At 43.3% G+C, this 12,459-nt stretch overlaps 1 protein-coding gene across 1 annotated transcript in view; it reads left to right on the forward strand.

The window, feature by feature from the left end:
- The window catches only part of LOC141055800 (uncharacterized), an 86,102-nt gene extending 74,348 nt beyond the window's left edge, over positions 1-11,754 (forward strand). Inside the window, exon 7 of the mRNA XM_073552513.1 lies at positions 8,472-11,754. Coding sequence (XP_073408614.1) covers positions 8,472-9,982 — 1,511 coding nt within the window. The 3' untranslated portion in view covers positions 9,983-11,754. The remainder of the gene's footprint in view (positions 1-8,471) is intronic.
- Positions 11,755-12,459: the final 705 nt, after the last annotated feature.

The following is a 12,459-nucleotide window of genomic DNA, read 5'->3' on the forward strand; positions in this document are numbered from 1 at the left end:
AACAGAGGGATCTATTTCAAATGTTTATTTCTGTTAATGTTGATGTTTCTGGCTTACAGCCAATGAAAACCCAAAAGTCATTATCTCAGTAAATTAGAATACTTTATAACACCAGCTTGAAAAAGGATTTTAAATTCTGAAATGTTGGTCTACTAAAATGTATGTTCAGTAAATGCACTCAATACTTGGTCGGGGCTCCTTTTGCAACAATTACAGCATTAATGCGGCGTGGCATGGAGGCAATCAGCCTGTGTCACTGCTGAGGTGTTATGGAAGCCCAGTGTAGTGAAACCTCCACCAGGGGGAGCAGGTGAGGGAAGAGAGGTTACACACTAAGAGTAGCAACACTGAGCAATAGCACAGGTGTGACAGGTAACGAGAGAGAATGGTCAGACGAACCGACTCAGAAACTAGCAGGAGCAGACGTACCAGAAGGAGCAGCAATATTCGTAGTCAAAATACCAAGCCGAGGGTCAAAAAGCCAAAACATGAGCACGGGGTCCAAAACGTGAGGCGAAATACGTGGTCGGGGTACAAGCCAGGAAGTCCAATGCCAGAGAAGGAACGTAGAAGCGGAGACGATTCCCAAGAGACAGGGTCAGAGATCAGTCCTGGTCGTACACGTGGATACTAGTCAGAGGTAGGAGGATTACCAAGGTACAAGGGTCAGAGGCTCTAAACTGGAAGCTTGAGCTATCACTAACACTGGTCAGCAGGCTGTGAGAGACTGAAATAGCCCAGCTGGCTCCAGAACGAGACTGAGGAGATTAACCCCCGCATGACCAGTCCAGAGTGAAGACAGCAGAAAATAAACTCCGGACTGGACCATGACACCCAGGTTGCTTTGATAGCAGCATCCAGTTTGTCTGCATTGTTGGGTCTGGTGCCTTCATCTTACTCTTGACAATACCCCAGAGATTCTCAATGGCATTAATGTCAGGTGAGATTGCTGGCCAATAAAGCACAGTGATACTGTTGTTTTTAAACCAGGTATTGGTACTTTTGGCAGTGTGGACAGGTGCCAAATCCGGCTGGAGAGTGAAAGTTCCATCTCCAAAAAGCTTGTCGGCATAGGGAAGCATGAAGTGCTCTAAAATTTCCTGGTAGACAGCTGCGTTGACTTTGGTCTTGATAAAACACAGTGGACTTACACCAGCAGATGACATGGCTCTCCAAACCATCACTAATTGTGGAAACTTCACTCTAGACCTCGAGCAGCTTGGATTGTGTGCCTCTTCATTCTTCCTCCAAACTCTGGGACCTTGATTTCCAAATGAAATGCAAAATTTACTTTCATCTGACAACAACACAACAACAGTCCAGTTCTTTTTCTCCTTGGCCCAGTTAAGACTTTTCTGGCGATGTCTATTGGTCATGAGTGGCTTTACACTAGGAATGCGACACTTGTAGCCCATGTCCTGGATACGTCTGTGTGTGGTAGATCTTGAAGCAATGAATCCAGCAGTAGGTCACTTCTTGTGAATTTCCCCCAAATTTTTGAATGACCTTTTCTTAACAATCCTTTCAAGGCTGTGGTTATCCCGGTTGCTTGTGCACTTTGTTCTGCCACACTTTTTCCTTCCACTCAACTTTCCATTAATATGCTTGGATACAGCACTCTGTGAACAGCCAGCTTCTTTAGCAATGACCTATTGTGGCTTACCCTCCTTGTGGAGTGTGTCAATGGCTGCTATCTGGACATCTGTCAATTCAGCAGTCTTCCCCATGATTGTGGAGCTACTGAAACAGACTAAGGGGCCTTTTTAAATGCTTAGGAAGCCTTTGCAAATAGTTTTTTGTTTATTCTAATTAACTGAAATAATGACTTTAGGGTTTTCTTTGGCTGTAAGCCATAATCATAAACGTTAACAGAAATAAACACTTGAAATAGCTCACTCTATTTGTAATGACTCTATATAATTTATGAGTTTCATTTTTTTATATTGAAGAACTGAAATTAATTAACTTTTTGATGATATTCTAATTTAGTTACATATTATTCTATAATACAGTGAGGGAAATAATTATTTGATCCATTGCTGATTATGTAAGTTTGCCCACTGACAAAGACATGAACAGTCTATAATTTTAAGTGTAGGTTAATTTTAACATTGAGAGAGAGAGAATATCAAAAATAAAATCCAGAAAATCACATTGTATAAATTATATAAATTTATTTGCATTTTGCAGTGATAAATACCGTATATACTCGAATATAAGTCGAGATTTTCAGCCCAAAAAATTGGGCTGAAAGTCCCCCTCTCGTCTTATATTCGAGTCATATACACCGGGGGGTCGGAGGGGGAGCGGGGGTGTCAGGTCATACTTACCCGTCCTGACGCTGTGTCTTGAGCCCCCAGCTTCTCCCCGTGCTCTCTCTTCCTGCCTTCAGCGGTCACGTGGTGCCGCTCATTAAAACTCATGAATATGCGCATATTCATGAGTTTTAATGAGCGGTACCACATGACCGCTGAAGGCAGGAAGAGAGAGCGCGGAGAAGCTGGGGGCTCAAGACACAGCGTCAGGACGGGTAAGTATAGCGATACTCACCTGTCCTGCGTCCATGGCTGCTTGCTGCTGTCTGTGTCTGTCATCTGTCAGTGACTTCAGACAGCAGAGGGCGCGGTGACGTGGTTAGTGAGCGCCGCGCCCCCTGCAGTCTGAACCTCACTGACTGATGACGTGGCAGATAGCGGTGAGCAGCCATGGACGCAGGACAGGTGAGAATCTGACACCCAGCGACGGAGAGGTGAGTATGTCATTTTTTTATTTTTACATGCAGCAGCAGCATGGGGGCAGCATATGGGGGGCATAATCTAAGGAGCTTCTTATGGGGGCAGCATATGGGGGGCATAATCTAAGGAGCTTCTTATGGGGGCAGCATATGGGGGGCATAATCTAAGGAGCTTCTTATGGGGGCAGCATATGGGGGGCATAATCTAAGGAGCTTCTTATGGGGGCAGCATATGGGGGAATAATCTATGGAGCATTTCCCACCCTAGACTTATACTCGAGTCAATAAGTTCTCCCAGTTTTTTGTGGCAAAATTAGGGGGGTCGACTTATACTCGGATCGACTTATACTCGAGTATATATGGTAATTATTTGATCCCTCTGGCAAACAAGACTTAATACTTGGTGGCAAAACCCTTGTTGGCAAGCACAGCGGTCAGACTTTTTTTGTAGTTGATGATGAGGTTTGCACACATGTCAGGTGGAAATTTGGTCCACTCCTCTTTGCAGATCATCTCTAAATCATAAAGATTTTGAGTCTGTCGCTTGGCACCTTGGAGCTTCAACTCCCTCCATAAGTTTTCTATTGCATTAAGGTCTGGGAACTGGCTAGGTCACTCCATGAACTTAATGTACTTCTTTTCGAGCCACTCCTTTGTTGCCTTAGCTGTATGTTTTAGGCCATTGTCTCACTGGAAGACCCCTCAACAACCCATTTTTAATGTCCTGACGGAGGGAAGTAGGCTGTCAATCAGGATTTGGCGGTACATGGCTCCAGCCATTCTCCCATTGATGCGGTGAAGTAGTCCTGTGCCGTTAGCAGAGAAATGCCCCCAAAACATAACGTTTCCTCCATGCTTGATAGTTGGGAAGGTGTTCTTTGGGTCATAGGCAGCATTTCCCTTTTTTCAAACACGGCGAGTTGAGTTAATGCCAAAGACCTCAATAAAGACCTCAATTTTTGCCTCATCTGACCACAGCACCTTGTCACAATCACTCACAGAATCATCCAGGTGTTCATTGGCAAACTTCAGACGGGCCTGCACATGTGCCTTTTTGAGCAGGGGGACCTTGCGGGCACTGCAGGATTTAAACATTTACGGCGTAATGTGTTACCAGTGGTTTTCTTGGTGACTGTGGCCCAGCTGCCTTGAGATCATTAAAAATTTCCCCCCGTGTAGTTGTAGGCTGCTCTCTCATGTACCTCATAATCAACAATACCCCGCGAGGGGAGATTTTGCATGGTGCCCCAGATCGATGTCGATTGACAATCATTTTGCATTTCTTCCATTTTCTTACTCTTGCACAAACAGTTGTCTCCTTCTCACCCACTGTCTTACTTATGGTTTTGTAGCCCATTCCAGCTTTGTGCAGGTCTATGATCTTGTTCCTGACATCCTTAGAAATCTCTTTGGTCTTGCCCATGTTGTAGAGGTTAGAGTCTGACTGACAGAGTCTGTTGACAGAAGTCTTTTATAAAGGTGACTATGTAAGACAGCTGTATAATGCAGGTAACAAATTGATTAGGAGCATCTAAATGGTCTGTAGAAGCCAGCACTCTTAATGGTTGGTAGGGGATCAAATACTTTCTCACTGCATAATGCAAATAAATTTACAGCTCTGGCAAAAATAAAGAGACCACTTCCAAATGTTCAGTTTGTCTGATTTTTCTCTTTATAGGTATATTTTTGAGTAAAATGTAAATTGTTCTTTTAGTCTACAAACTTCTGACAACATGTCTCTGAATTTACAAGCAAGAAATTTTGTGTTTTTTTTCTGAAAGGAGAAATGGTCAAAATTAAAAAAAAAAAAAACAGTGCTTTCAGACCTCAAATAATGCAAAGAAAACAAGTTCAGAAGTTCAAAATCATTTAGAAACAATAATACTAATGTTTTAGTTCATAAAAAGTTCAGAAATCAATATTTTGTGGAATAACCATAATTTTTAATCACAGCTTTCATGCGTCTTGGCATGCTTTCCACTGGTCTTTCACACTGCTCCTGCCGCAAAAATGTAAGCAGTTCTCCTTTGTTTGATGGCTTGTGACTATCCATCTTCATCTTGATTACATTCCAGAGGTTTTCAATGGGGTTCAGGTCTGGACACTGGGCTGCCCATGACAGGGATTTGACGTGGTGATCTCTTAATTTTTGCCAGAGCTTTATATAATTTATACAATGTGATTTTCTGGATATTATTTTTGATATTCTGTCTCTCAATGTTAAAATTAACCTACCCTTAAAATTATAGACTGTTCATGTCTTTGTCAGTGGGAAACTTACAAAATCAGCAAGGGATCAAATACTTATTTCCCCCACTGTGTATGTGTGTGTATTTAAACACCCATGAAAGGTAGCATAAGGCTTCAGGGAGGTGTGGTTCATAGAGAATCAGGAACAGAACTATCAAATTTTATATATTTAATCCAAAAAGTATGCAGAGTTTATTAACAATATACACAATTTTGACCAAATAATACCGTATAGTCAATTACATAAAGTAAAAAGGATAACAAAAGAAAAGATATAAACTTGTGTCATGGAAATGGCGCAAATCTTACCAGAGGGATACTGTCTTTTAGTAAAATGGTGCAGAACTACAGCAAACTGTCTTCCAGAACTGACAATGACAGTGGTATTTTTCCTATCATGAATTTAGCTTTCCATATATAGGGAACATGGCCTATGTGCTGTTATCCATCTGTCCAGTATTAATCCGACTCCAGAAAGTCTGCTATAATTCCTGTGAAGACTAGAACAGATACCTCCAGAGGTTTTAGATTTGTCACCTGCCAGCCTCTGGTATAGGCTTCTTGTCTGCTCTGCATTAGATAACCCACTCCAATTCCTGTTTCCATCAGGGGGTCATAGTTGAATAGGGATTGGAATGAAGTGCATCATTACTAAAAGGATCATCACCTAGAGCCCCCGTTACACATAACGATGTCCCAGCGATCCCACCAACGATCCGACATGATGGGATCGCTGGGTCATCGTTAGACAGCCCCAGCGATCAGGACCAGCGACGCCGGACGCTGGTTACTAATGTAAACATCGGGTAACCAGGAGTCGCGTGACTCCAGGATACCCACTGTTTACCTTGGAAACCGGCATACACGCTGGTTTCTAATGTAAACATCGGGTATCTAAGAGCCGCGCGACTCCTGGATACCCGCTGTTTACCTTGGAAACCAGCGTTTACGCCGGTTTCCAAGGTAAACAGCGGGTATCCAGGAGTCGCGCTGCTCCTGGATACCCGATATTTACATTAGTAACCAGCGTCCAGCGTCGCTGATCGCCGGTCTCTCGCTGCCACACACAGCTATGCGTGCTGGGCAGCGGGAGACCAGCGACCGAAAAACGGCCCAGGCCGATGCTGCACGATCAGCGATAACCGGCAGGGGGGGCGGTCGCTGATCCCCGTCACACACAGCGATCTCGCTGGTGAGATCGCTGATGGGTCACAAAATCAGCGATCTCGCTAGCGAGATCGCTGTGTGTGACAGGGCCTTTACTCACCCAGTGTGACATCCTCAGCAGAAGCCAAGCTGGGTTCGTGCCAAACCACCGTACTACCGATCACATCTACACCCGGCATAGTCTCATCAAGACCCATGTCCACAGCAAAAAACAGGGGAAAATATTTGCATGCTTTGTGGACTTCAAGAAGGCCTTTGACTCAGTGTGGCACCCCGGCCTGCTTCTGAAACTCCTCGAAAGCGGAATAGGTGGCAGAACCTATGACATCTTCAAGAGCTCATACACTGAGAACCGTTGCAGCGTGAAGGTGAACGGGAAGAGGACAGCCTTCTTCCAGCAGGGCCACAGGGTCAGACAGGGCTGCAGCCTGAGTCCAACTTTATTCAACATCTATATAAATGGACTGGCAGCAGCCCTGGAATCCTCCACCCCAGGCCTCAGTCTGCACAACCGAGAGTTGAAGTTCCTGCTGTACGCAGATGATCTCCTGCTACTCTCCCCAACTGAGAGAGGCCTCCAAGATAGCCTGGCAGTGCTGCAAACATTCAGCACCACCTGGGCGCTGCCCATCAAACAAAAGAAGACCAAAGTCATGGTGTTTCAGAAGAGGAACCAGAATAAAACTCCCACTCCCTCACATTAATTGGTTCCACACTGGAGAAGACCAACAGCTATACCTACCTCGGTCTGGAGCTAAGCCAAAACGGGAGCCTCAAGCAAGCAGCAGAGGCCCTTAAAGGAAAAGCATGCAGAACCTTCTATGCCATCAGAAGTCAACTGTACCATCTCAAACCACCGGTGAGAGTTTGGCGTGAGATATTCAATAGCGTCATCACTCCTATACTGCTGTATGGTAAACGAGGTTTGGGACCCAGCAACTTACCCAGACCACACAAAGTGGTATTCCAGCCCAACCGAAGTCTTCCACCTGGAGTTCTGCAACTGTCTTCTCCAAGTACATCGCAACACCTCAAACATAGCCTGTCGGGCAGAGTTGGGTGGATTCCCCTTATGGCTAACTATAAACAAGAGGGCGCTATCACACAGGCTCACATACAGGGCAGTAAACCCCAGCTCCTACCATCATAAAGCCCTAATGAGCCGAAGCCCAGAGCAAGCCATGAACCCCAGCAGCCAGTCCCGCCAAAGTCAGCAACACACCCTGACAAAAGCCAAAATAAAGAAGATCTCAGAGAGCCGCAAGTTGCAATATCTAGAGCAGTGGTTCCCAAACTCTAGTCCTCGCGGACCCCAACAGGTTATATTTTCAGGATTTCCTTACTATTTCACAGGTGATGGAAGTATCATCAAGGCATCAGGAATTCTCTCACAATGTGTAACACTATGGAAATCCTGAATACATGACCTGTTGGGGTCCGCGAGGACTGGAGTTTGGGAATCACTGATCTAGAGGGTTGGCAGAGTGAATTGGAGAACTCCCAGAAACTCACTATCTACCAGTCACTGCGGAGGGACTATACTCTGGGCCCATATTTGGAGAGGTTACATCACCCCAAAGACAGGCAGACTCTGAGTCTATACAGACTGAGTGCCCACAGTCTACTGTAGAGGTGGAAACAGGACGGCTCCGACAGACATACAAGCCACGGGAGAACAGACTGTGCCAGCACTACCAGCAGGGGGGCACTGGACGACGAGGCACACTTCCTGCTTCACTGCAACAAATACTCAGCAGTGAGGGCCTCCCACTTCCAGAGACTTTCCATTCACAACCTGGACTTCCCATCCATGGACGAGGAGAGGAAACTCTGCATCCTACTGGGGGAAGAGGAATCGACAGTGGAGACTGCCGCCCAATACGTCACCATATGTCATAAGCTGAGAGGAACTTAAAACCCCCAAATGGACTATTTCCCAAATTGTGCCCCCAACACCTCATCCCCATAATCCCCAATCCCCTCCCCTGTCAAATATTTTCCTTGCTTTGGCAACACTAAATGTATTTTGGTCCTGCCAATAAAACCTATTTGAGTTTGAGTTCTTTTTGCCTTCCCAAGTTATAATTAAGACATGCATCAATACTCAACATGAAGGTGACATGTCGCCTCTTACGAGATGACTATGGTTTTTGATCACATTTTACAATTACATCTATGACAGCTAGCATTAGAAGAGAAATTAAAAATTTAAAGAGTACAACCTTTTGGCTTAATATCATAATCTATTAGTCCTCGCAATGACATCAGCTAGTATTTTTTTTAATTTGTTTCATACTGTATATATATTTTTTCTTGGCAGATGACTGTGCGTCAGAGGGACACCTGACATTTACTGATTATGAAGCAGCTGATTATGGTATCACACCATATATATATGAAGAGCATCACATTATTCCAGATTTGCCGCCAGCCCTTCACAGCAAAAATCTATCATCTATTCCTTATCAAGAGGGCCTATTTTCTTTTTCATTACAGACTGTTAAGCAAAATGGAAATAACAAAAAGGATGCTGAACATGAAAAAGCTCACACAGGGGAAAAGCCATTTTCATGTCATGAATATGGGAAATGTTTTACCAAGAAAAAAAATCTTAATGTACATCAGAGAGTTTACACAGGGGAGAAGCCATTTTCATGTCCCAAATATGGAAAATATTTTACCTACAAAACAAATCTTGCCGCACATAAGAAAAGTCAAACAGGGGAGAGGCCATTTTCATGTTCAGAATGTGGGAAATATTTTATATATAAAAGAAGTCTTGATGCACATAAGAAAATTCACACAGGGGAGATGCCATTTTCATGTCCAGAATGTGGGAAATATTTTATATATAAAAGAAGTCTTGATGCACATAAGAAAATTCATACAGGGGAGAAGCCATTTTCATGTTCAGAATGTGGGAAATGTTTTAACAAGAAAGCTAATCTTTCTGCACATCAGAGAAGTCACACAGGGGAGAAGCCATTTTCATGTCTAGAATGTGGGAAATATTTTCCATATAAAAGAAGTCTTGAAGTACATAAAAAAATTCATACAGGGGAGAAGCCATTTTCATGTTCGGAATGTGGGAAATGTTTTAACCAGAAAGAAAGTCTTAATGTACATAAGAGACATCACACAGGGGAGAAACCATTTTCATGTCCAGAATGTGGGAAATCTTTTACTTACAAACGAGATTTTGTTAAACATAAAGTCACTCATACGGGCGAAAATTCATTTTCATGTTCAGAATGTGGGAAATTTTTTAACAACAAAGCAAGTCTTACTGCACATCACAGAATTCACACAGGGGAGAAGCCATTTTCATGTTTGGAGTGTGGGAAATGTTTTAACCAGAAAGAAAGTCTTACAGTACATCAGAGAAGTCACACAGGGGAGAGGCCATTTTCATGTCCAGACTGTGGGAAACATTTTACATATAAAAGAAGTCTTGATGCACATAACAAAATTCACACAGGTGAGAAACCATTTTCATGTCCAGAATGTGGGAAACATTTTACATATAAAAGAAGTCTTGATGCACATAAGAAAATTCACACAGGTGAGAAGCCATTTTCGTGTTCAGAATGTGGGAAATATTTTACATATGAAAGAAGTCTTGATGTACATAAGAAAATTCACACAGGGGAGAAGCCATTTTTGTGTCCAGAATGTGGGAAATATTTTGCCAAGAAAGAAAACCTTAGCATACACCAGAGAACTCACACAGGGGAGAAACCATTTTCATGTCCAGATTGTGGGAAATGTTTTACTTGCAATAGAGATCTTCTTATACACAACAGAGATCACACAGGGGAGAAGCCATTTTGAAGTCCAGAATGTGGGAAACATTTTACCTACAAAACAAGTATTGCTGCACATAAGAAAATTCATACAGGGGAGAAGCGATATTTAAGACATAAATGTGGAAAATGTTTTACTCAAAAAGGAGATCTTGTTAGGCATAAAAAGCATAAAAGTACTCACACATTGGAGAAGCCGTTTTCATGTTCAGAATGTGGAAAATGTTTTACTACAAAATCAAATCTTTCTGCACATCTGAGAATTCACACAGTATAATCCATTTTCATGTTCAGAATGTGGGAAATATTCCTGTAAATCTGCTCTTGTTACGAATCGATGAATGCACACAGAGGAGAAACCATTTTTTCATATTGAGAATAGGAAAATGTTTCACAAAGAAATTACATTTTCTTAAACATCAGAGAAATTACACAGGGAAGTAGCCATTTCATATTTTATAAAATTATTTTATTGATGAATTGTACAAGAAAAGTTACAGTAAAAGTTAAATCACAAGTCTGAAAGGGAAAACAATTTAGAATATTAAATGATAAGGATATGAATTTTATGCAGTGACCAATAACCATCAATAAGTAGAATCTAAGTAACAATCTAATATATAAAGCTCAATTGTCTGGGATTGGCATCCGCACCGTCGCAGCTACAGCCACAAAATTTGGCACAGTCACACGTCTGGACCCCGAGAGCGTCATAGGCTATGTTGTGAGGCGAAATTTTTACCCTGCGCGTTCCAATTCACAAAACAATTTTGCCCATATCTACATAATGGGGAAAAAGTGTGTGTATCAAGCCCCGCCCCTCATTATGATGTCATAATGGTTGCCATGGCGACGCTAATGTCATAATAGGTTGCAATGGCGAAGATGCTGTCACAATGGTTGCCATGGTGACGATGATGTCTTAATAGGTTGCAATGGTGACGGTTATGTCATAACGGTTGCCATGGTGATGATGATATCATAATGGGTATATGGGCACGGGACTATGGGATGGAGGATGTGTTATGGGTATATGGGCACTGGACTATGGAATGGAGGATATGTATGACAGGTATATGGGCACGGGACTATGGGATGGCGGATATGTATGATGAGTATATGGGCACGGGACTATGAGATGAAGGATGTTTGATTGGTATATGGGCACTCGACTATGGGATGGCAAATATGTATGATGGGTATATGGGCATGGGACAATGGGATGGAGAATATGTATGATGGGTATATGGGCATGGGACTGTGGGATGGAGGATGTGTGATGGGTATATGGGCACTGGACTATGGGATGGAGGATATGTATGATGGGTATATGGGCACGGGACTATGGGATGGAGGATAATTATAATTTGTTATAACTAACCACAGTTAGTTACTATGCCCAGGCAGCACCGGGCACTTCAGCTAGTCCTAAATATTTCACCATTTACATAGAATACTTTACAGTTATGTGAACAAAAGATGACCAGTATACATGATCGGGACAGTTGCTGAGGCATATGTATTATTAATCAGATGAGACTAACTGGGGACTGGATGTTTCCTCTTCAACTGTCCTAATCAAGTACAACATAATCTACTGATACCAGACCACATAGAAGAGAAACGCTTCTGATCACCTCTTTAGAACGTGTAACTTAAGATTAATAAACATCTACGGTAGCTTTAATACTAATATTCACCTGTACCTATAGTTTTTATTGTTTATATGTTAAGATATTACCCTAGAACCTGTATAGTTGAGGGAGAGCTGGTATCAGTAAAATTTGTTTTATTTTTTAATTTGTCTTCTCATTTGTTAATAATATATGTGAATATATATGTACTAGATTAAGGCCCGATGCTATCGCATCGGGAGGATAGTGACACACCTCTTGCCATGTTAACCCTCAACACACACCTCCTCAACACACACTCCTCTCACCTTTCACCATCTCCACTCATGTCCCCCCTCTTTCACTCCACATGCGACCCTTTCTCTCACTCCGTCTCTCATACGCCGTCATCGCCGCTGCTCCACGATCCCCGACATCTTCCGCCGGCGCCATCCTGGATCCAGACGTTGTCCACGCCGGCGACATGTTCTTGTGGCGACGCCATCTTGAGTATCGTGAAATCCTGCGATACTCAAGATGGCGTCGCCGCAAGAACATGTCGCCAGCGTGGACGATGTCGGGATCCAAAATGGCGTCGGCGAAATCTCGCGAGGACGATGTCGGGATCCAAAATGGCGTCAGCGAAATCTCGTGAGATTTTGCCGACGCCATTTTGGATCCCGACGTCGTCCACGCTGGCGACATGTTCTTGCGGCGACGCCATCTTGAGTATCGCGGGATTTCACGATACTTAAGATGGCGTCGCCGCAAGAACATGTCGCTGGCGTGGACAACTTCTGGATCCAGGATGGCACCGGCGGAAGAAGTTGTCGGGGATCGTGGAGCAGCGGCGATGACGGCATGAGTTTGAGAGACGGAGTGAGAGAAAGGG

Source organism: Dendrobates tinctorius, unplaced genomic scaffold, assembly GCF_039654945.1.
Source record: "Dendrobates tinctorius isolate UK_male_01 unplaced genomic scaffold, ASM3965494v1 ptg000192l, whole genome shotgun sequence".
Classification (NCBI taxonomy): Eukaryota; Metazoa; Chordata; class Amphibia; order Anura; family Dendrobatidae; genus Dendrobates; species Dendrobates tinctorius.